General features: G+C 37.0%; 1 protein-coding gene across 1 annotated transcript in view; it reads left to right on the top strand.

Annotated features, from left to right (window-relative positions):
• Positions 1 to 25,245, top strand: part of ABI3BP (ABI family member 3 binding protein) — a gene marked incomplete at both ends in the record, with an annotated part of 155,055 nt that overhangs the window by 72,608 nt on the left and 57,202 nt on the right. The window contains 16 exons of the mRNA XM_084276754.1: positions 1,467 to 1,541; positions 2,221 to 2,295; positions 3,575 to 3,640; positions 4,021 to 4,086; positions 5,653 to 5,727; positions 7,171 to 7,227; positions 8,662 to 8,736; positions 15,163 to 15,228; positions 15,609 to 15,674; positions 17,311 to 17,385; positions 18,230 to 18,304; positions 19,269 to 19,343; positions 20,265 to 20,339; positions 20,892 to 20,966; positions 22,176 to 22,241; positions 23,391 to 23,471. Of these exons, the coding sequence (XP_084132880.1) occupies positions 1,467 to 1,541; positions 2,221 to 2,295; positions 3,575 to 3,640; positions 4,021 to 4,086; positions 5,653 to 5,727; positions 7,171 to 7,227; positions 8,662 to 8,736; positions 15,163 to 15,228; positions 15,609 to 15,674; positions 17,311 to 17,385; positions 18,230 to 18,304; positions 19,269 to 19,343; positions 20,265 to 20,339; positions 20,892 to 20,966; positions 22,176 to 22,241; positions 23,391 to 23,471 (1,143 nt within the window). The remainder of the gene's footprint in view (positions 1 to 1,466; positions 1,542 to 2,220; positions 2,296 to 3,574; positions 3,641 to 4,020; positions 4,087 to 5,652; positions 5,728 to 7,170; positions 7,228 to 8,661; positions 8,737 to 15,162; positions 15,229 to 15,608; positions 15,675 to 17,310; positions 17,386 to 18,229; positions 18,305 to 19,268; positions 19,344 to 20,264; positions 20,340 to 20,891; positions 20,967 to 22,175; positions 22,242 to 23,390; positions 23,472 to 25,245) is intronic.

Below are 25,245 nucleotides of genomic sequence, written 5' to 3'. Positions count from 1 at the left end.
TATTTAATTGATTATTATACATTACAGAAGCTACCTTTTTGTGGAAAATAGTGCATTAAATACTAACTAGAAATTTCTTCAGCTCGTAAAAGAATGTGATGGTTCTTGTCACTTCAAAACAATAAAGCATGTGGGTTTTTTTTCCAGCTTCACATGACTTCACATGTTACTTCTGATCCTCAACTTTCTTCTGATTCTAAACTTTTACAGATTCAAAATACTAGACACCAGTAAATTATAGTAGTATTATTTCATAGGCATACCATTTTTATTTATTTAGATGGTGCAGAAAAGTTCACTAGTGTTTCCATGTTGATGACTTCAGATACTTATTCTGTACAGCTTGCATTGGGTGTTGCCCTATGTGTTAGTTTTTCAAGTCCTGTAACAAGATCCTAATTCCTGGCGTCAGACACAGCACAAGTTTAAAACAAGACTGCAACTAGCAAGACTGCAACTTAGCTGAGTAATGCAAAGTGTGTCAAGAAAAGATTTAAATTTTGCAAGGCTAAAGACTGTTACAGTCAAGTAAGATATGATATTTTTTAGTGGTATGACTGTTTCCTTTCTCTTTTTGTCTGTTTTTCAATTCCCGTAATCATTTTGCTGTGATTTTTTTTCCTATATATTGTCTAATACTAAGAAAGCAAGCACATCTCAGGCCAGACCTTTCTAACTAAGCAATGCTTTGAGTTACTCTTTTGGAGGTAGGTTGTCACTTTTCCTGCAGCCATTGATATGTAAGGATGCTTACGTTTTTTAAGCATTGCTTGAAAATGAACAAGTATACACGTAAGAGCTGAGGCAAAGGGGAAGGTGTAGGAAGACATGGAGGAGAAAGGAAAAGCGCCTGATTGCCCAAAACTTCACTCTGAGCAGTGCAGCTGTAATTTAAGTTCTCTGCTGTATAACGTACTGCTTCTTGGCATCCCAATACATTATTCATGTGTTCAGTTTTGCTGCACTGTTCTATAATGCAACCTAATCCAATGCAATGATTTCCTATCAAATTAGTTCATTCTGTTATATGGAATACCTGGGCCCAAATCTGACTGAAAATATTGGCTGAAATTGAGAAACTCCATTTATTGAAGTCGTACCAAGAGAATTCAATCCCCTGAAAGAACAGTTTTTCCTAAATTTTCTGAAGAATTCTTAAACTTATGGAAAAGTGTGGTATACATTGTAAAGCTGTTTATTTCAGGTGCTATTTAAAGCAAGTGCATGTCAAACTATTTTTCTGTTGTGTTTCAAACTTTTTGTCAACATTTGCATTTTGGGAAAACTACAATAACATCTTCAGCTAAGTACTTAGGGTATTTAAAACACTTATCAAAAAGGATGTTAATTTTGTAATTTGGTAAATTGGCAGAGCAGTGGAAGGTAAAACATCTCTCCCCCAAATCTTTCTTCTTCATTTATTTACAGGAAGTTATTTCTCAGGTGTATTTATATTTTTTCTGCAGCTAAAGATGCTACTGAGTTGGAAATATCCATGCCTGTAATTACTACAGAACCTCAGTTGTCAGAAATGGCATTGGGTAAAATTGATGACTATTTAGTTTTAAATATTTTCTTTTCATTTTTATCTTTGCTGCTATTTTTGGAAACTTTGCACTGCTTCAGTTGTTACCATCCCTGCAATTCATACCACTTATTTTTACCATTAACTACATTCTCATTTGCATTCATCATTCATCTTTGTAGACGGAGGATTAGGGGCATAGAGGTGGGTTCCTTTTGGTTTATTTGGTTTGATTTGATCATCAGTTAGGTTTCCAGCTGTGGACTTGACTTTTTCAGTTGGCTGAGTTTGTTTGTGTGTCCTGTGCTGACAGACCTTATCTGTGAGAGGGAATTAAGCACTTAATGTATATTTCTGTGTAAAGTTTCTGTGAACAGGTTGCTTTGACAGCTTTTATTGGCTGGTCCACTGATTAGACTAAGTGAAAAGGTGTTTTTTTACTACCTTCATTTCTTAATGTACTAAGATTCTGAAGTACTAATAGGAATTCTCACTAGCATGAATAATTAAGTCATGGTTTCCACACTGACTTCCACACCAGCTTAACAGTTCAAGACACACAGTGATGTGAGCTGATTTGCAAGAAAATTTCCCTGTGCTTCCATTTTAACAGTGCAACATCTGTCTGTTGAGTCCTGTGCTGTCCATAGCAGGTCTGACGCAATTAAGTCTTTAATACAAGATTGTCTTTTCAGATTTAGGTGAAAGGAAGCCTCTTTCTTCAAGAACCACAACATCTGGCATGCCAGAAATGCCACCAGTCTCAGCTGGTAATGATATCTCTCTTGTTGTAGTTCTCCTGACATCTAGGCAATCTCAAAAAACGCAGCAATATTTTTCTCTATTGAGGGTTTATTCTGACTGTGTTAATTCTGGCAGTGTTAGAGAAATTTAGAATGAAATACTGGAATGATAAGATTGTGTTTTCTAATGTTTATAAATGGTTAAGTAGATTGTCCTGTGGGGATGTTATACTTTTTTTTTTTCTTTCTTTCTTCTTGTTTTTTTGGTGAAGGATTGTATATATATGCAATCCTGACTATTTGGAATGGTTAAATAAGTGCTAACATGTCATATTTGGTACATTGTACCTTTTTGCACATTGGATGCAAAAGCTCCTCCATAGACAAGACCTGTTATTATAACAAAGCTGTTTTTAAAAATACCCCATGACTATTTAAGCATGGGAAAATGCCAGTTATTTATTTGGTTAGTGCATCATTGAGGGTTCATATAGAAGAAGTCTGAACATTAGGATTTCCATTTCAAGAGGTTGGAAATATCAAAAAATCCCAGAGAAATCCCTGGGCATGAATTCCTTGTTACCACCAACTGCTTCATCTTTGTAGATGTTTAGAAACAGCTACCGTTTGTCTTGCTTCCCTTCCATCTGTAATCAAGCCTACAAATGAGCGGGCTGTGCAAATGACTACATGCAGGCTAGACTTTCTACTAGTTTAAGTATTGGGTTATGCATCTTCTTGGTGGAAAATTAGGATAAGAGAGCATGAGGAAACCATTTTGGTGAAAATACCTGTTCTTCAGTATTCAGGGGGATGATGGACTGTACAAGTGTAAGTGGTAGAAAGGTGTGCTAAAAATCTGCAGCAAATAATGCCTTTGGTCACTTGATTGCAGACATTTCACTTTGTTGGTGCGTAGGACTGAGATTTCTGTCCCATAAAATGAAGGATTTGGTTGATTTTAAGGATAAGTGAGAATAGTTCTTCAGTACTGAAACCAAAGGTGAGTGTCTTAGGTACCATGTTCCCTCTGCAATCACTCTTGGCATCGTTCAACAAAATGTATGGAGTGGTTTATGAAGCAGACATTTAAACATATTCCTACTGATGGAGATTTATTTAGATACTGAGTTTCTATGAATATTCTGTTAGCTGCCACCATGGCAAGAAGGTTGCCTGATGATTCGGTCACTGGGCATGTGTTGCCCTAATTACGGATGTTTGGGGTGTTGTGAGCCCATGCTACTTGTGCTGCAGTTGCAAGTCTGTGTGGCTGTCTCAAGATCATTTCCCTGTCTGACTGTAGCAACCCAGAGACCGGACCTGGAATCCACTTCATCTGCTTCACTGGAAACCACAAGGACTCTGAGGGGTAAATAGCCAGTAATTCCCTTCCTCTGTTGATGACTTGGGCAGTGATTTCTCTGCAGCAGTGAGCAAGTTGGGATGTTTGATGACCTGAAAAGCAGGTTCCTGATGTGGTAGGCCCCATATGGCTCCTTGTTAGCAATGGCTCCGCTCATAAACTCTCTGCTGCCTTTATTGGGATTCTGCTTCTAGGTTCACTCTGTTACCGTGGGGAGCTTATGCCACTTGAAAGATAGCATCATGCTGCTATGGAGAATGATGCTGTGATATGGAAGCCTGCCCCAAGCAGGGCCATGTCTCCTTGTTTATAGCTCTGTCTTGATACCATCCATGCAACAACAGGCTGTCTGAGGACCTGAAGGTGTTTTCTGTGTTTGACCATAGCTACTCGAAGACCAAGGCTGAAGTCCACCACCCCTTCCTCCCTGACAACCCAGCCAACCGTGATGGGTAACTAGTGAAAACCCTTCTTTTCACATTTTCCACTTTCTCCCTCACTCTCCATCATGCCTTCCACCCCAGATCACCTGGCAGCCTTGTCATCTTCCATGAAGAGTGTGAAGACTTGTTGACACAGCTTGGCTTGTCACAGCCCTCACCACACTTGTTCTGCAACTCCATTGTTTGATCCCATGCTTTTTCCATTGCTGACGAGCCTTTTCTGTGGCATGTGTAGAGAAGGTATTATTGCACCTTGCCTTCAGCTGCCATTGCCCTGCTTCTTCATGTTTTGGTAGCAGTTCCTCTTTTCTCCAACAGACTCAAATATGTCAGCATTCTTAAGAGGTAAATCATGTCTGGTCTGAGCTGGGCTGGCACACAAGGACAGCACAGCAGTTGAGCTTCCCACTGGGGTTTCCTGGTCCAAGGCTGCAGCTATCTGTTGCTCCACTGCTGACTTTCAGTTGTCAACTGTCCACCCCTTTACATTGCCATGAGCTGGAACTGGGACTGCTCTGCTCCACTGCTGCTTTTGAGGTTGCATTAGGCTGTTAAGAATGATGCCTCATTTCCGCTTTTGTGTGAACCGCGCCGTGTTTCTTTGAGGTTCAAAGGACCGTCAGCCTTTGGCGCCTGGCCATGCTGCCCACCTGATTTGGTAGTAATATTTCTTGCTGATCTGCTTGATCTGTGCTTTTAGCCACACTGTTATTTCTCCTGGCCCTGCCCTGCGGGACAATTAAGTGTTGAGGGGGAACTGCCATACATGACAAGTCATGTTTACTTAAGGCATTGGATATGTCACCTGGTGACAGAACTTGTGCCGATAGGTGGTTTCATGCTGGCAGGCGCACACTGGTTGTGTGGCCTGGCAGTATGTTTTGGCCCATGATATAACAAATCAATGTATAGGCAGGCTGCTGAGCCTACAGACCTGAAGTCAAGTTAAATGTGTAATGAACCATACCAAGTGTTTCAGAATGTTACTGTGACAATTTTGTCTGTTGCAGTCTTGTTTTCAGATCAGGTGAGAACTTCCTGGGAAGTTCTACTTGTTGTGTTACATCACTAAAGGACTCTCCTTAGCTTTCTTGTTTTTACAGTGGAGAAATCTGATATTTGTAATCACAAAAGAACCCATGCAATTTAGTCTGGACTCTGGGTATTTCTTTCTCTTTCCCTGTATGGTGTTGTCATCTGGAGCACGTTTTATGTTCTTTTATTTTAGGCCATTTTTTTAATTGGATTTGTTTTGGTATCGTCGTAAACTGCTTTGTCTGCCTTTGCCCACTGTTCTTGAGCTTTTTCATTTTTATATTCTTCATAATCTCATGGGAAGATTTTTCCATTCTACTTGTGACATTCCATTTCAGTTTTGTATCATCTTTATGTGTTTTTACAAATCTTTTCATACTAACCTCTTTCTTCTAAATATTTTACTTATTTTGCAGAATTTTTTTTCTGTCTTTGGTTCCTTATTTTTAGACACTAAACCATCGAGTCCATGGTCATCGATGATGCCGTGATGTGATGGTTAATGTATCTTTTAAATAATAAACCACAATTTTTTTTCAGCCTCACACCGTTTTCTTCAGGTTACTTCTACTTCCCAAATATCTTCATCTGAAAAAATGTCAGAGCAGGAGACTGGTAAATGACATTTGCTTCATTTCCAATCCTTAATCTTTCTAGATATTTAAGTAGAACTATTTCAACATTTGTTATTATTTGTCTTGGCTTTTTAATGTTGCCTGCCGTGGTATTTCATCTGTTTGCTAAGACTTCATGTTCTGTGTAATTATTGCCAGTGTTCAGCAGTTCTAGCCTCAAATAAGTGATCCTGATATGATCTGGCTATTTCAGGCAGGGATTTAACATATTACTGTCAGGCTGGGGATGGGGACAGAGGGGCAGAATTTAGCAGATGAGAGGAAACTTTTGAGCTTAGATGAATTTGAGCTTGTCAGTATAACTCCTATCCTTTAGGGAGGGAATGTTTTGTCTTCAGCCAATAGGCACTTTTTGAAGAGATTTTTTTAATTGAGCATTTGTATCCTGTTATAACTTGTTAAGTAGCCTCTAATATTCAAAACAGCTGCAGTACAGCATTTTAGTATTAAAAATATTTTTACAATTATTTCTGCTAATAATACCTTACTTCTCCCCATGTATTTATGGATAACGTAGGTTTTTAGGCAGAATATATGCATTTGTACTTGAGCATGAGATTTTTCCCAAATGTGATCATAAAAAACAGTAGAGGGTTGCTATGGGGTTGTCATCTGTGTTTCTGTTTGTGCCAGAATGATTTAAGCAAGTGATATTTTATTACATCCTTGTATCAAACATCATTCTCTTTCTGGGGACCAATTACAAAATCAGGTGTGCTGATTCTACAGTATACTATGCTGAGACAACAAAGCTGGCTTCTGACTGAATAGTTAGTTGAAGCTACTTTTCTTGATATGTTTACAAGTGATGTACAGTATTGTAAGAGCAGTGAGTGTTAATCTTTTTAAATACACTTACATAAGTGCTATACACCGCTTGTGTGTCAAAGATCCATATCTTCCAACCTGATTGAAATATCTTTATTTATAGAATTGTTGAACACATACATGGAAACAAAGGCTGTTGGTGCTCCACGTTTATTAGGAAACATAATATTAGGAGTCTCAGGGAGGACTTGGTCCTTCTAATTTTAAGTGAACAGGTTCAAAAGTGCTGTGTGGTATAAACTGTAAAATACTTTGTGAATAAGGCTTTGTTTCTCTGGTCAGGATGTTTAAACTAGAATATAAATCGCAAATAATGTAAAATTCATTCACGCCTGAGTTTTCCACTCATTTGCACTTTTGTATTCTTACATTGTTGGTGTAGAATTAGTACAGCATGTGGCTGACTTGCTCTGAAATCAGTTTGGTTGGTTTTCCAGTATGTGCTGGGACCAGTGACTGCCCAAAGTACAAATGTTTGTTGCTGTATTTAAGTGCAGCTTAGTAAATATAGTTACCAAAAATGTAGGTTTTGACAATGTATTTGTGAGAGGCAAAGCATCCTAACGTGGGAAAATTGCATACTTCTCTATTACAGTAACTATTCAAGCACCTTTCAAACCTGTTACATCTGACAGCAGTGAAGCAGAATTGGGTAAATGATCATTAACTTTTTATTTTGTCATATGGAAATTAGCTTATTACAACATACATACAGTATTTATGCGTCCCCTGGTGTTATTTGTTAAACTTTGTTCAGTGTTCTTTTAGTTCCTCCTCACAGATATATTTAGAAAAGTCTTAGCTCTTGCCTATCACTGAATTCACACTGAACACAAGCATGATGCAGCTGTGTTAATACTGCATGGGTGGTACTGACAGTCATCTTGCCTCAGCAAAAATACAATATTTTGGTTTCCTTTTAAAGTTAAAAACAGTTTTATGCAATGTCACTTCAGTCAAATCCATCTGTCTTCATTAGGTAGAAAACTTTTAACAGCCAGTCAAGTGTGACTTCACTCCTCTCTGCAACATGTTCTTGCAGAACTGCCACAGCATTCTGTCTTGATGTTTAGAAATGGGCTACTTAGATTTATATGTCCTTTGATTTTAATCGGTCACGAGTGCTCTTAACATGAAGAGCACCTGCTCTTTGTTTTTTCATATACCACTGCCCATGGAAATAGATCATGTTCCTTTCATGCCAGCTGCATGATTTTTGTAAGGGAAATGACGACCTTGGCTATCTGGTAGAATCTGATTTATTTCCATTTGTGTTTTCATTAAAATATTGTCATAAAAACATGTTTTTAAGCTGGTTTCCACTGTTGTTTCTCAACAATCCCATTTATATCAAAGTAACTTTGTGATAGTTGCAGGGAAAATCTGATCCCTGGACAAAGTATAATTTTGTTGACTGTCTTCAGGGAAGTGTTTTGATGCCCGTGTGAAGATCATCTACCTCAAGTCGTTTTCTGCTTCCTTAGCTATTTTGTTAGCTTCCCAGAGACCAGCCTTGATCAACATCTCTTTCTAATCTGGTAACCAGCTATATAGCAATAGGTAAACAGCACATGCTTGCATTATGGTTTCCACTTTCTCATCACTGTCCTGGACTGCAGTAAGACCAGAAGTCATTATCTTTAAACAAAATGTGTCTCTTGAGGTTCTTTTGCAATACTTTCATGTCAACTATTTCTTTTTATTGGCAATAGAAAGCATTCTGCTCAGACTGAGTAACTAAGGAACAAAATTGTATATTACTGTAAATTCCTATAAGCAGTTTTATGTAGGTTTAGTTCTTATTTGAATCTTCTCTGCCTGAAGTCTTTGAAAAGATACAAATTCTATTGCTTGGAAATTAAGTAGATACAAGAATACCGCTCTTACTCATCTTGTATCCACGCCATAGAAGATGTCAGCTTGGTTGATCTGGTCAGTCACCAGCTGACTCTCAGGCCATTTACTGTCTTGATTTTTATTTGTATCATTGTTTCCCTTTACAGGGCGGCTTCTGCCAGCCATGTACAGTGGTACTTTAGTGGCTTTAATATCACTGCCACTTTTAAAACTCAGAATTTCTTTTCAGGTCCTGATGAAACACAGCCTATTACTTCAAGATCCACAACGTTTCCTATTCCAGAAATACCATCAACAAAATCTGGTAATGACATTTCTTGAAAATGTAATTTTATTAGTATTAGGAATTCTCACAAGAAATGTCCTTATACTTTTTTGTTGTTGTTGTTGTTGTATTGTTAATTTACATTTCTTTACCTTGAGATTAATGAGATGGTATATCGTTGTATTTGGAATTACAGCATTGAATTAGTAAGCTTTCAGAACTATCATGATGCAGAATAATGGAGTATTATAGTTACATCTTTCTTTTTTGGATAATTTCACATCACACTCAATATTTTTTTTAATGTTTTAAGGACAGAGATGACTCAAATTACCCCCTTTTTGTACTCGGTTGAGCATAAATTTCTCATACTATAATGACTGATTGACATGAGTAGTGATCCCTGCCAATTCAGCTGTCCTGATTTTGCAAAAGTACCATTATAAACAGATTCCCTGAAATCAGTATAACTACCAGCAGCTACAAGTGAATAGTTATTCTAAATAAATAGCAGTACTTTTGTCACTCATAGACTTCTAGTTGTGCAGTGTAATTTCCCTATAATATTTTACTTTAAAGCTATGACTACAGGAGTATATATTATAATAAAGGGTGATATGACAGATTCAAGTTGAATGTGAACTGCTCAAGTACCTTCACAACCTGTTATATTTGCCTCAAGTGGAACTAGGTAAATTATTCTGATGTTTTCTTAATGTCTAATTTGTTTCTCAGACAAACACCAATATATTTTAATGGCTTCTGGTTACAGTTACACATCAGCCTCAGAATGAATGAAACTTTTTTAATACTTGGAAGTGTTGAGTGAGACCCATAGAAATAATAGGATCAAGAGCAAAGAGTATTTAGGCTTCAAAATAGTGGAGAACAGACCTTTGAGTCCTTTCATTTGAATATATATTTGAATATATTTAAAGCATTTATCTAACTTAGATATTTTCTGCCCAGTAAGTGAGACAGCATAGCTCCAAGGCTAGTAAAAATACCACATATATTGCTATATTGCTTGCGTACATTTTTTTAATCTGAACTGCACAGCATTGTAATTAAAGAAAGTAGTTGCAACAAGTTGATTTTGAACTGGTGCTGTTATGATATATGTGAAGCCTTCAAACACCATTGAAACGTATTATACCAGACTCCAGTAAAATTAAACTGGTTGAATTATGGTAATTTCTTGACATTTAAATAATTTCTACTTATATAATCTAAAGTATATAGTTTTTCTACTCTTCCTGCCCAAGATTTATTCTTTAGATTTCTTCTAGTTCCTGAGTTCAGAAAATAAACTAAAACTTACCACTATCTTACAAACTTACACTGAACAAAGAGAGTTCTATCAGTGCTCAAGGTTCTGCTTGTTTTGCTGTCCCTGCATGAAGAAATATTTCATTTCCTTTCAATAATGACAATTCCATCCGAAGTCTATTTCAGGTTCTTGCCAGAACTCTCTTGCAGTAAAAACTGGAATAAATGGGTATTTCACAGGAAATTTTTAGAGGCTGTCCAACTGCCTTTAAGTTCAGGTTAATGAAAAAGCTTGCACATTGTCATCTAAACATTCTTAAAATCAAGAAATTGAGATGAGTTAAATTTTATGCATTTATTCAACAGAGGTATTAATTAGTCTTTATCATTAATGTATCTTCCATATTGAGCAATAATTTACGATCAAGTGCCTTACAGAAAGTTTCAGTACTGTGGCTTCTTTTTACACATTGATAAAATAGCACATCCAAGTTCAGTTCTTTATTCTGCATGCTTTACCTATAAAGTTACACTGCACTCTTTTCAAACCAGAGAGATCAATTTCTAATCACTTGCAATGTTTGGGAAAACGTTGAAAATCATGTCTGATCTAGTCTGGAATCCAACATAAACATTTCCATCCAAAGACATGTCCCAGATATGAAGGAGAGTTAAAAATGTAATTGACGGCTATAATAATATTTAATTAACATATTCTAGGCATAGACTTGGTATGAGATGAGAACCATTAGCGTATATATTTGTTTGTATTTAAAGGACTTCTTTGGAATAACCTAAGGAATTCTGGTTTGTGTGTGTGTGTATTGGGGAGGGAGGCAGAGAGAAGAGAGCGAAGAGCGTATCTTTCAACTAAAGGAAGGTGAGGAATTCCAGGCACACAGTGAGGACTACAGTCAAATACTAGCTTACACGTTATTTACCCTGGAATGAGTCTCTCAGTGATCTTAATGATATCTTTTAAAAAACTATTGCTGAATTCGTCACTAGTTCATTAGTTGGTCACTAGTTTATTAGTTGGTTTTAGCAAAGGTACACTTGACAAGGTTCTCCAAGCCTGTTTGAACTCTTCCTCATTCCTTGAAGACTGGTTAATGACATTACATTTCTTGTGCACTACAGAGCTACGCAGCCTGAAAGAACAGTGTGGTTATTCAAGTAATGAACAACACTTTCAACCTAGACTTACTTTTTTTCTTGAAAACCATGCTATTATCCCTTATGCAGAAACTGCCTAGTTCAAGATGAGTTTCGTATTTGATTCAGCTACACAGGGGCTAATCCTCAGATCTCTATCTCATCCTTTTTGAAAACAAGACAGTGATGGGCAAGCAGTGTGCAAGTCCACTTCAGTTTTCATCACATTGCCCCTTGCTTCCTCTTTTCTGCTGTGAACGCCTTCAGACATATTTGAGTTTAAGTGTCAAGGCTCTTTAAGAACAGTTTTGTGTCAATCACTTTTTGGTCAGCAGCTAGAAAGTTATTTGGTGCACAGTGCTAAAGAATCAGTCTTTTATACCAACTTGTAACAATTTCATTTTTTTTCTGTTGGTGTAGTTAGAACTCCAGAAAGTGTAAAAGAAACGGCTTTTTAGGAGTTCTGTTTAGCATCAGATATTGGATCCTGTTGCCACCATATTGGGCTGCATATCTTTCTCTTTAGTCACATAATACTGAGAGAACTTTTAAACATTCAGTATCTTCCTTGTGCGTGCCATTACATCATTATGAACAGCACAGCTTGTGCTGGGTAGTGTGTTTTGCTGTCCCAGCAACAGTGAGATTCCTCAGCATTTTAAATCCAGATTTTCTTTTCAGCTCTTAATGAAACACAGAGTTTCACAATTCATGTCTAAAGCATCTGGAGTTCCGGAAATACCATAAATCCAACCTGGTAATGACATTTCTTGCAAACTGAGTGTTCTTAACAATGAGGAATTAGCAGAAGAACTCCCGGTGTGCTTTTAGTGAAATGTTGGTTTAATTTTCCTTACTCTGAGGAGAACTGCAAGATAAAAATTCTGCATTGAGTACTACTTTCATTTAAGGCCATGTGTATGATGTTTACAATGCTGGATTATATATTTTTTTTTAAATTCTTAGTTAGCCTTTGCAATGCTAACTGGTACTATTAACTGTGGTTACCATTGACTAATTTTGTATTACTTCATGTGATAGAATTTTATAGTGTAACGTCTTGGGCACTTCTGTGTCTGTGAAATAGTGTGAGGCTTGTAATTAAACCTTACCTTCTCCATTATATGCAGAGTATCCTGATGCAGACAACTACTGTACTTTTTATTTTATATTTACTTTGTTATTACTCTTGTGAAGTTTTGTACTTGTTGTTTAAGACATCTGCCTGGTCAGTTACAATGTTGGGGTGTGTGTGATGTGTATAGGGATTTCTCTGTAGATTTATTTTCTGTTGATTTTTCATGTTCACTTGTGGTTTTAAAACAGATAATTTGTTCAAATTGTAAATACTGTGGTTGTGTGTAGAATATTCCAGTGTATTTCTCATGAAGGAGGACTCCTAACCTATGTTGTAGTGACAAATTCATGTCGGGGAGATGAAAGATAGAACAGGAGGCATTGCAAACTCACCTTCAGGGGTTTTTTAAATAGCGCGGGACTTTGTAGTCCAGATATGTCTAGGAGAAAAAAGAAATGTAAGTTTATTTGGGGAGAGAAAAAGTTTGTCAGCCTTCTGTGTATATCCTAAAGAATCAAGCCAGTTTCTCCAATATTTGTCTTTCTCTGTAGCACAAATTTAATGCTAAACAAGAACCCTCCTTTTCTTCTTTTGCTATCCTCTGAACTTTGTCTTCAATCCAGAAAATGTATTTGTGGAGCTCTTGTTATTCCCATTTTTCAGCAAACAAAATGAGAACAGAGAGAACAGTAAATAGCCCAGAGCGGCTGAGAAGCATGTAGTCAAAGCAATCATTGAAAGGGATAAATTTCTGAAACTCTTTAAATCCATTCCCCTGTCAATCAAGTATACAAACTTTCATTGCCTTTTTAAAGGATTCTGTGTGCATAGACTGGAGGAGTCTAACAGAGTTCTTTCAGAACAAGAATTCCATGTTTCAAACTTTCTCTGTGTTGGTCCATCAACTTTGTGCTCTTCCACTTTTCCTATAATGTGTTCTTGCAAGTGTGATCGCAGTTCAAAAGTTTTGATTCCATTTTCTGACATGTCTATTGTTTGACCCATCTTCTGCTTTTTTAATGAATTCACTTTATGCTTTTATCAGAAATGCTCTTCTCTCTTTTTTTTCCTTTTTTTTTTTTCTCAGTAATATATTCATACACAAGTAAAAGGAATTTTATCATGATCTTTGCATTTCACTGTTACTATTTGCATATCCGTTCACTAATTTCTGGAAAGTGAATGTGACTCATATTTAGCTCATGCTTCTCTAACAGTGTGCTTATGAGATTCTGTCTGTTTGGATTTCTTTATACCTCTTCAGGATGAAAACCTGTTCCTATAAATTAAAGAGATGCTGTTGCCCTAGGGATTCTTACAGATTTTGGTTAAGAAACACAAGTTACTTTCCTTCTAGAATTTGGCTCATCTCTTGATGGAAATCCTTTTTAAGTTCAGGTCTATATATTTTTCTGCAAAGAAGCTGGTGCTTCATTTTTTTTCAAGGCATATATTTTCTTTAACCCCAAAATTCAGATTTTTAAGGCTGATGAAGGACATAGTAATAAGAGCCAGTTAATCGTTTATCCTACAAAGTATAAGGTGGTCATTTCCAAAACTTGTCAATATCTTTGAGGGCTGAAGTTCTGGCTTACATATTCATTCACTGATTTGGAAATACTTGTTTGATGCTAAAAAATTGATTATGGGTTCTGTCATTTTTTGGAGCTAAATGGCAGCTCTGGAACATCATGACATTACCTGCTAGGAGCAGTGTTTGGGTTTTTTGGTAATGCAGAGTGATAAAAAAATATTGTATGATTTATGTGGTAGGAAAAGTCTTATTATTTGTGGTCAAGAAACCACAATTAAAATACTGACATATTTGGATGTGATTAGAGTGATGTCTTCATATGCATAGAGAGACCTCCATACCATAGAATAACAGAATGCATTAAGTTGGAAGGGACCTTTAAAGGCCTTCTAGTGCAACCTCCCTACAGTGAGCAGGGACACCTTTAACTAGATCAGGTTGCTCACAGCTTCATCAAGCCTGACCTTGAATATCTCCAGGAACGAGGCCTCCACCACCTCTCTCGACAACCTGTTCCAAAGTCTCACCAACTTCATAGTAAAGAAATTCTTCCCAAGGTCTAATATAAACCTACCCTACTCTAGTTTACAACCACTGCCCCTCATCGTATCACTACACGCCCTTGCAAATATCTCAAGATAGTGTCCATCTCTAATATTACTTTTCCAAGACCAGTCCTGAAGCCCATTAACTTTTTCTTCACTGGAAACCATGAGAACAGTGATGGGTAAACAGTAATTCCATCATAATTTCTACAATTTTGGCAATGCTTAAAGATGAAAAACATTTTAAAATTTAGACAAAGCCTTTTGATTTTTTTTTCCTGTTAGTGGCATTGCCAAACATCAGCAAGGTGGTGAGTCATCAATATGGCAGATAACAAGGAGATAATTATTGTCAAGCTCAGTCCGTCTTCGTATTTATCTGCTCTGTAGGCCTAGCTTGCAAAAAGGTTCAATGTTTCTGTTCTACAGTAAGCCAGGTAGGCCACTCTGATGTAAAGATGGATTACAGTAACAAAAATATTTACTTTAAAATGCTGACTGTAATATGGGGTTCATGTAACACTCTGTGCTGATACTGCTTGGAAAAAACCCACCTATTCTGTAAAATCTGAAATAATTTTTCTGATTAAATCTGAGCAACCTGATCTTGTTAAAAGTGTCCCTGCTTAGTGCAGGATGTTGGAATAGATGGCTGTTAAAGGTCCTTTCTAACTTAACGTCTTCTGTGATTCTATGATTTAGCTGCTGAGTTTCTATGAATATTCTGTTAGATGCCACCATGGCAAGAAGGTTGCCTGATGATTCGGTCACTGAGCATGTGTTCCCTAAGTACAGATGTTTGAGGTGTTGTGAGCCCATGCTACTTGTGCTGCGGTGGGAAGTCTGTGTGGCTGTCTCAAGATCATTTCCCTGTCTGACTGTAGCAACCCAGAGACCGGACCTGGAATCCACTTCATCTGCTTCACTGGAAACCACAAGGACTGTGAGGGGTAAATAACCAGTAATTCCCTTCCTCTGTTGATGACTCGGGCAGTGATTTCTCTGCAGCAGTGAGCAAGTTTGGATGTTTGATAACCTGAAAAGCAGGCTCCTGATGTGGTAGGCCCCATATGGCTCCTTGTTAGCAATGGCTCCGCTCATAAGCTCTCTGCTGCCTTTATTGGGATTCTGCTTCTAGGTTCACTCTATTACCGTGGGGAGCTTATGCCTCTTGAAAGATAGCATCATGCTGCTATGGGGAATGATGCTGTGATATGGAAGCCTGCCCCAAGCAGGGCCATGTCTCCTTGTTTATAGCTCTGTCTTGATACCATCCATGCAACAACAGGCTGTCTGAGGACCTGAAGGTGTTTTTTGTGTTTGACCATAGCTACTCGAAGACCAAAGCTGAAGTCCACCACTCCTTCCTCCCTGACAACCCAGCCAACCGTGATGGGTAACTAGTGAAAACCCTTCTTTTTACATTTTCCACTTTCTCCCTCACTCGCCATCATGCCTTCCACCCCAGATCACCTGGCAGCCTTGTCATCTTCCATGAAGAGTGTGAAGACTTGTTGACACAGCTTGGCTTGTCGCAGCCCTCACCACACTTGTTCTGCAACTCCATTGTTTGATCCCATGCTTTTTCCATTGCTGACGAGCCTTTTCTGTGGCATGTGTAGAGAAGGTATTATTGCACTTTGCCTTCAGCTGCCATTGCCCTGCTTCTTCATGTTTTGGTAGCAGTTCCTCTTTTCTCCAACAGACTCAAATATGTCAGTGTTCTGAAGAGGTAAATCATGTCTGGTCTGAGCTGGGCTGGCACACAGGGACAGCACAGCAGTTGAACTTCCCACTGGGGTTTCCTGGTCCGAGGCGGCAGCTATCAGTTGCTCCACTGCTGACTTTCAAGGTGGCCGGTTGTCAACTGTCCACCCCTTTACATTGCCATGAGCTGGAATTAGGACTGCTCTGCTCCACTGCTGCTTTTGAGGTTGCATTAGGCTGTTAAGAATGATGCCTCATTTCCGCTTTTGTGTGAACCGCGCCGTGTTTCTTTGAGGTTCAAAGGACCATCAGCCTTTGGCACCTGGCCATGCTGCCTACCTGATTTGGTAGTAACATTTCATGCCAATCTGGTAACAATATGAGACAAGAAATGTGCCAAGAGATACTGTTGAGCTTTTAGCCACACTGTTATTTCTCTTGGGCCTGTGCTGTAGGGCTTTTAACTGTTGAGGGGGAATCTGCTGTACTTGAAAAGTCATGTTTACTTAAGGCATTGGATATGCCATCTGGTGACAGAACTTGTGAGGATAGCTGCTCTTACGCTGGCTGGTATATAGGACTGGTTGTACGGCCTGGCAGCATGTTTTGGCCCATGATATAATAAAACAATGCATGGGCAGGCTCCTGAGCCTACAGACCTGAGTGTGGGTTAAAGGTACTCGGAACCATATTAATGTATCATCCCTTTTGACATGCAGTTTAATTGTTGGTTCCCAGATTTGCTGGCCATTGTTCTTGGTGTCTAATTCATGCAGTATTTTTTTGTGGCAGTCAATAAACCTTGTGGTTTTGTCTGCTAAGCGTGATATTCCTCAGCAGCTTTTCAAAGATGTTGCCATTCTTGTCTATGTTAATCCTTTTAGGATCATTTGACTTTCTCTTTTGTAAGAAAATTCCTTTTGTGCATTAGAAATTTTACAGAGCTCCACCGTTGCATCTAGTTTTAAATTGTGTGTTTAACCTGAGATTTTGTATGTCACATCTTCTCTTGCAAGGCAAAAGCAAGTCTTTATTTGCTTTTCGCTTCTTTTTATTATTCACTTTTTATGGGGCTTTTTTCTTATTTTTCTGTCATATTGTGTGATGTCTTTGAATATTCGTATTTCTTGCAACAGCTTCTTCATCATTTGCATCACCAGCACATCTTCATGTAGTAACCTAACAATGTCCATACCATGTGCATTTGTGATTTTCTTCCTGTCTGTAGTCCCCAGTTCCTAAAGCAGTGGGTTGAAATCTGTCCAGTCTATAGGTTCGCATGATGCCAAAAAGAATTTTTTGTTTTGTTTTGTTTTGTTTTCCAGCTTCACTGGACTCGCATCTTGTTACTTTCTCATCACAAACATCTGCATCTGCAGAAATATCAAAAATAGAGACTGGTAAACTGTGTTTATGATACTCTGTAGCTTATTTTGCATCACAGGTATTGCAGTTACAGGGCATTCTCTCTGCTGCTTGTTGTTTGAAACAGAATGCTGTCTGCGGTCTTTGGTAGTCAGTCTCCGTAACTACATAATGTTATCCTGTGGCATATGATCGTTTCATAGGAGCTTTTCTTACTGGGGTCATAGCCATCCTAGATTACATTTGTATTCATAACAAAGGTATGCATGTGCGAGAGGTGAGAAAGAAAATTATCTTAAACCCAATAGTTGGTATTTCAACCGTATTGGTTTAAATTTTTTGTCTTGTCTTCTGGGATTTTTAGTACTTCATGGAAGTTCTGTTAATTTCTGTTGTGTCAGTTATGTAAAATATCACAATTGAATTTAAATGACAAATTGCATGTGCACTATATGAAAACCTGTAACTCAGAATACCGGCATTTGTCAAACTGCAGAAAAAAGCAAAGCATTGGCAGTAGAAACATAGAAACCCCTTAAATGTAGAAATTCATATCAGCATATATTTTTAATTACATAGTTCCCCTTCTAAAGATGCAGATGAAGTCAAAAGCACAATTTTTTTATGTTACATGTGCAAAGATCAATTGACTTTCTTTTCTGTCAGGGTGTATCTGTTAGGTGCATGTGCCTTTGTCAAAAATTTGAGGTTTTGTTCATTTTCTTTCAAGATGGAAATCTTGTGAAACTGTATTATAGTGGTGTTGGCATCTTACAAAGCAATGTAAACAAATTTTACTTTTTCTAGTTCTCTCCCCACACCTTTCATTTCTGCACTGATATGAATCTATCTCTTTGGGTTATTTACATTTTGCTGCAGCTACAAGTTCAGCTGATGTGGAAAAATCTGTGCATCCACTTACCAGAACACCTCGTGTGCTAACAACAACCATGGGTAATAGTAATGCATTAGCAATTAAATTAATTATTAATTAATTAATAATTAAACCAGTTCTGATGTTTCAATAGCAAGTTTGGAAATGGTATTTTGGCCATCTGCTATACTTTTCTTCTGTTTGAGTCATGATCAGTGTAGGCAAAGTACCTTTTTTCACATGACCCAAAACAACTTTTGCTTCCTACTGAGAAACTCACCAGAGAGTGTTTTTGATCTTACATTTGTCTCTCAAAAAGCTACGATGGCTCTTTTAAGATATACTTACGTGAAATTAGATAAAAATATTAAGGATATTATTATTACTATTAAGTCTGAAGCTTAGTAGGAATCTTAAAATTGATTGGTTTTCAAGCTTAATTGGTAAACTATCAGGTAGATGGATGGACACAGTTATATACTCTGTCGTTTATGCCAGCATAGTAAGCTTCTTTCATGCTATCTTGTACTTTTCAGTGATTTTTTTTTACTTTATTTTACCTATTTGATATGTACACAGATTAAATATTAAAATTCACTAAAAATCTTGACAGAAAACAAAGCATTGGAGAGAATTAAGGTAGTTTCTTTATAGAAATAAATTTGCAGTGGTTTTTTTTTGTTTAGTAGGTTATATTTTTTCTCCCTTTTTTTGAGTGCTTTATGCTTATAACCATGGTGTTAGAAGTTCTTTTATCTTTATATCTTCTGAGTTGCTTTAATCTACATGGGCTATGTAAAGTAATATTTGCTTTAGTTGGCTGACACTTTAGTTTCAGTTGTCATGTTAACCACCTGCCTCAGTTTCCAATCTAAACCAGTCCTGTTCCGTTGTCAAGGTAAGGCATGTTTACTGTCAGTGGACCTCTGCATTGCAAATTAGGTATCTTATAGTCTGTAACATTTTTTGTTTGTTCTCATAGAACAAAAAACTCCTTATGTGTAGAATAAATAATCATTGATACTGTGACCTGTTTTTTTGTAGCTTTCAGTGGTATTCAGCCTGTTCTTTCAAGCCCTGTGACACCCAGTAAACCTGCAATAGCAGATGCTGGACCAGGTATAATAATCTCTTCACAGTTCTTAATTCAGTAGCTCAAACCATGCTCTAAAACTCACTAAAATGAGTATACCAGTAATCTTCACTTTCAATGTACATTTGGAGTAGGCCCTAGCACCTTAATTTTTAATTTAGATTGCTGGTGATGGTCCATATTGGTGCTTTATCACACTTAAAACGCACGTGGCAACTCATAGTCTTGTGATTCTCCTTCAGTATTATAAAAACTATGCCACACAGAGTTTAAAAAAAGTATTTATTTTCTGATAGTGCTGATGAAAATACTGTGATGTATGCTGTAGGCTATATTTGGCTGCTGTAGCCATATTAAAAATACTAAGGAGAGTGTACTCTTAATGGCATGAAGTTACTTAACTGTCACAGACACTCAGTGCTTTGGAACTCAAACCATAGTTGGATCAGCTGTCAGCTTTCTCCTCCAGATTTTGTATGGTTTTAATGGCTGACTAATGGATTATTCAACATGTCATACTCATTAAATTCCTACCTTTTACACCATACTACCTTCGCTGAGGACTGGTTGGACTTGATGATCTTGAAGGTCTTTTCCAACCATAACCATTCTATGATTCTATGATGCACCTAAACTCAAAATGTTCCTATGCTCAACATAAAATCTTACTTGGCAATGGTTGAAATCCACACCAGTTGCAATGAAAGCAGGAGGAAATAAACATCCAGAATTTCTGCGCATGGCAAATGCGATCATTTGTAGTCACTGAAGCCCTGTGCAGTTCAAAAGACTGAATTTTTCTCTAATGCATGCTAACCAGATAAGCGTCCAAGCATGTGTGAAATATTTGTTGTTCTTGTAAAAATAAATTTGGTTTTGCTTATGAAGGAAGAGTTTCTTCTGTTAGCTCTTTGCTGTCTTATGACTGTCATCATTTCTTTCAACAGCAACAAGTGAGTCCATTCTGGAATCTTTCACACCTAAAACTTCTCACCCTTTTCAGTGGCCAAGGGTAACATTAGGTAATGTTGTTTTCACACAGTACAAAACTATTTTGTTTTGAGCACTTCATCCCATATGAATGCATATCATTTCCAGCATATCATTTCACATTTGCATAATCATTATTCTTTTTCCTGGTTATGGAGTCTTGTTCTTTTGTTGTCATTTGACTGATCATCTTGATTCATCTCTGTATGAGAACATGGTTCAGGATCGTTTTACTTTCCTCAGAAAAAAAAAACTTGACTCTTGCATGAAAAACTCCATCATCCTTTCATTAGAGTGTTCTGTTTATCTCTTTCACTCTCGTGCACACGCATGTGCTGTCTTTATCCATGATATGTACTGCTTTCATAGTGGAAATTTTAATTTTTTTGGAGACACACAATCTATTTCTCATTAAGGCACAGCATTTCAATATCATCCCCATCCCACGGTTCAAACTGATTTCATCTGATGGCTTTAGCATTCCATATTAAATTGGCTTTAATATAAAGCTGTGGCATGTACTCTTAGTTATGGGAAACCCTTGTTAAAGAATTTCTGACTACAAATTGAGCTCTTTCTTTCAGCTCCAAAAGAAATACCACTTACTCCTTCTAAACTGAAACCATCCGCTACCTCAGAAGTACAGGATGTGAAACCTGGTAATTGTGCACATCATTTTTATAAGTTGGTATGCAGAGATATGTGTTCATGAAAAATATCTAAGCAAAACTTCCTAAAAAGGGCAGGAACTGCAATTCCTGAGCATCTTGACTAACTCATCATTCTAAAATAGGTCATTTGGTATTGCCTAACAAAAGTCGATTAGAGTTAAGCTCATCAGTTTTATGCATTTGTGTCCAATGATAAAAATATAAACAACTTTTCCAGTTTTGCAACTTTTTTAAAGGACTGGGAGGGAAAAAAACTTCTGCGTGGCACTGGGGTTTTTATACCACTTACATGAAAAATATATATGATTATTATTTCTGTAATCTCTTTTTCCCATCCCCATGTCTAGCTTTCACACAGACATACTCTGGCAAAGACAGTATCTTTGCTAGTCACAAGAGTGTTAATTGAAAGTAAAGTAGTGCTCATGTGATCACTAAGTCCTTCTGCAGGGAATTTAGTAGAATGGATTGTCGTTAGTGGAAATAAAGAGCTTTCTCAAAGTAGAAGGGGAAACTTTCACATACACATGAGATTGATTCTTTGACCATGGGAACATTATCATCATACTGTGTCTTTTTTCCTTTTCTGCTTTTTGATAAATAAATGGATCTCTGTATTCATTTTCTTCTGATTTGAAGAGATTTTTTCCCTTTAGTGATTTGGGTGCTGGACCAATTAATGTTGTAGTGCACATTACTAGAGCCCTAAAATGTTTCTATTCTTGTATCTTACAAACAGGCAGGGCAGTAAAAAGCAGGAGTTGCCTTTGATGTCTCGTATATGTTGACTGCAGGCTCCAATTTAAGATTTTCAGCAAGACTTTGTATTTAGAAATGTCCTATTTGGTGTAGACTGCAGTCTTTTCTTCAGTCAAAGCCCTTCTGTGTTCTCTCTCAAAGTTCTACCACAACATAAATTTGTTGATTGAATCAAGCAATGTCCTGAGAACATAAACATGGGGAAGGAGTCTCAGAAGAAGACTTCCACATTTAGCCACAAGCATATACTGTGTGTAACATCATAGAAAACAAAACAAAAAGGAGTGTAGGGTGTTATGTGTAAGAGTAGGTCTTACTTCCATGCTTATATAGTCTATTTTGAACCAAACCAGCCTCCTGAACTACTGGAATAACTTTCAGCTTACCACTGAGATATCTACAAATCTGCTTGGTTACACTTGATTTTTTCTTTTCTAGCCCCTAAACCACCACTTTCGGAGCCTAAAACTTATCTGGCTGTTGAACAACCAAAACCAACACTAGGTAATACATATTTCTGTAGAGAGTCGTTCACTTTTTTGCAGTTCACACCACAGTTTGTACTCTGTAACTTTATTTTCCTATATTTAATCAGTTTCTCTGAGAGAGGAAAAAGTTGGGAAATAAGCATTCAGAAATACATTTTTCTAAACATTTTTCATATGGTTTTACTAGAACAGTAAGATTTTGGGGATCAGAACTGCCTTCTATTTTGTTGTGAGTTTTGCTACACCAACACACTTTACCTTCAGAAAATCATCAGAAACCCATTGGAAATACTACTGAAAGGCCTAGTGCAAAGTTAGTATTGTGGATGCTAATTCACCCTCAGTGAAGGATTCCTGTGGCACTGGGTAGCCATGTTAATTCTACTGCTCTTCTATGAATCCTTTTCAATGTAATTTTGGATGAAAATCACTTCTCAGTCACTTAATTTGTCTTAATCTGTTCTTTCTATAGATGCCATATGCTTTCCATTCTGTTGCTATGAAACTTTTCTTGGAAAGCAATCTCATAGCACCTTAAGCTTTACCTGGTGTCAGATTAGCAGTCATATGTAGCTAATTACAGTTTCAGCCCATGGATGTTCAGGGGGAAAAAAGTTTTGAGGACTTAATTTTTACCATTTAGGTGACACTACTTTTATTAACAGAGTTAACAGTTATTAACTAGGGTTATGAAGCACTTCCCTTTTTTATTACTGATTTTAAGTTTTTCCAACTCCCTACCAGTAATTCCTTTACAGTGTAGAAAATTGAGGACATTTTTTGATATTTTGCCTCCATATGACTTTTGATAGCTTAAAATCACCTTGAAGTTCAAAAGGATAAGCAGCATTATTATTTTACTACTTGGGTATCTTGCAAAAATGAATTTATTAACTCAGTGAGAGGAACTTTTTTTATTTGATTGTAAGCTACAGATACCAATTTTAAATTCACTTACTGACATTTATAGTGAAGAACAAGCAGGGATTTTGCTGGGTAATGAAGTCTTTGTAAGATTTATGAAAATCCTTCTTAGAAAACCTGATTTTTCCTATTTGCTTTTGTTCCCAGTAGCCATTCAGCGCTTCATTTCAGGCTTGATGAATGTGATTTTTGTGTGATACAGTGGAAAGTACAATCTTATAATCCAGTATATTTCTTTCAGCTCCCAAAGAAGTAAAGCTCACACCTGCTCCATCTAAACCTAGACCATCTGCCAGACCCAAAAAGCAACGAACTAAACCTGGTAACTAACTTCCATAGCAAACATTTGTTAAAATATATCACTTCAGTAGTATACTTTAGTTGAAATTTATTCTGTGGGAAGCTTGGCGTTTTATCATCAGAAAGGTAGGCACTGATGTGAGCTGTTCTCTTTGAGGACTATTATTTTTGTATTGAACCAAAGAAAAATGAAGCAAAGCAAGCAAACCTTTACCTTTTGTATCCCAAATCACTAAGACGCATGGCCTGGCATTGAAAAACCTTGTTCTCCTGCTTTTCATTTCAAAATAACAAGCTTTTCAACCTAGTTTAGCACATGGTGCTTTGATGGTTATAGCATCTTACATGGAACCACAGGATTTGTATTGATTCACTGATTACTAATGCATATGTAGGCATAACCTGAAACTGTGGATGTGGGGTAAAATTCTACTCTGAAATTTAGTAAAGGTGTATTTCATGATGGCAAATGAAATTGCACCTTCATACCAGGGTTGAATTTGGTCTATGATGTATAAAAGGTATCTGACATTTTCTGGAGCAAATACAGTTATAAAAATATTACTAGTGTTACATGTTTTATAATGAAGTAAAAAGGCTTAAAATTGCATAATTGTATATTGTAAGAATGTATTACTTAATCCTGGAAGAGATCAGGCAATATTATTAAATTCTTTCCAGATTCTCTGGGGAGGGGGGTGGTGGTGTTTTTTGTTGGGTTTTTTTTTTTCTTATAAAGAGAATTAATCTCTTCAGACTGAATAATTCCTTATGAAGCTCATTAACTATATGTTTTTTATGACTTGTCTCAAAATAGTGTGCATAATTAGTTTTCATAGTGATTACAACTGCTGCAAGATTTTCAGTGTAGGAAATCCAGTATCTTATTACTAGAATAATTACATTTGTATGTGCTGTAGATGCCTATGTCTGAATATAGATCTGAATCCTGTATAGGGTTTTTTGAAACAACAGAGAAAAAACCAAAACAACTCATTTGGAAACAGTTACATAAAATTATTTTACATGCAAGGACTGCCAAGACCATCACTGTATGTTGATCTTTCCACAATGAATGGTTATATTACAAGTTTCTTTATAACCGCAAAGAAGGTAGCATGATTCTGTATTTATATGCATGCCTTTTGTTTGCCCTTTCCTTGTTAGTGGTTTCACTGATTGATAAGATGGAATCCCAAGAAAAACTTTTATCATAATTAAGCTTGTTATGATCCTCTAGTAAGTAGGCATTTGTGAATTTGGCATTGGTTCTGTTGGGACAAACGGTGATATTCTTGTTCAGAAATTATTATTTGAGGCATAAAATACACAGTGCATGGGGATAACCTAGCTTTTGGGTAGGTGGCAAAAAGGAGAAGGAGCAGAATCTCGTCTGTGTTCCAACATCACTCATGAGTTCATCTTAAATTAGAAATTTGTGCCATGACAGTGGTTGTCACCTTTCCTTGGAAAAGCAGTAAATCAAAATAATTAAGAGTATGTGCCAAATTCATACTTGATCACTGGCTTACTAATGACCCACTTTGAGTCAAACAGAACTTGTGAAAGTTAATTTTGGCTCTCATTATTAACAGGAATTTCATACCATTTCTGGTAAAGTATTGTAAAAAACCTACAGTTTAAAAAACCCAAACCAGACCATATAAACAATTTTCAGTTTTTCCAACTAACCAACTGTACAGTCAGATGAAAATTTGCATCTTCCTTCTTTTTCTTGATATGTGGGTAATTGAATTCGTTGCCTGCATGAAAAAAAGTTCTTGTTGCCAATGTGG

Source organism: Gallinula chloropus (genome assembly GCF_964237585.1).
Source record: "Gallinula chloropus genome assembly, chromosome: 1".
Taxonomy (NCBI): Eukaryota; Metazoa; Chordata; class Aves; order Gruiformes; family Rallidae; genus Gallinula; species Gallinula chloropus.
The sequence above is the reverse complement of the archived record's forward strand: the minus strand, read 5'-3'. Positions and strand labels throughout refer to the sequence as shown.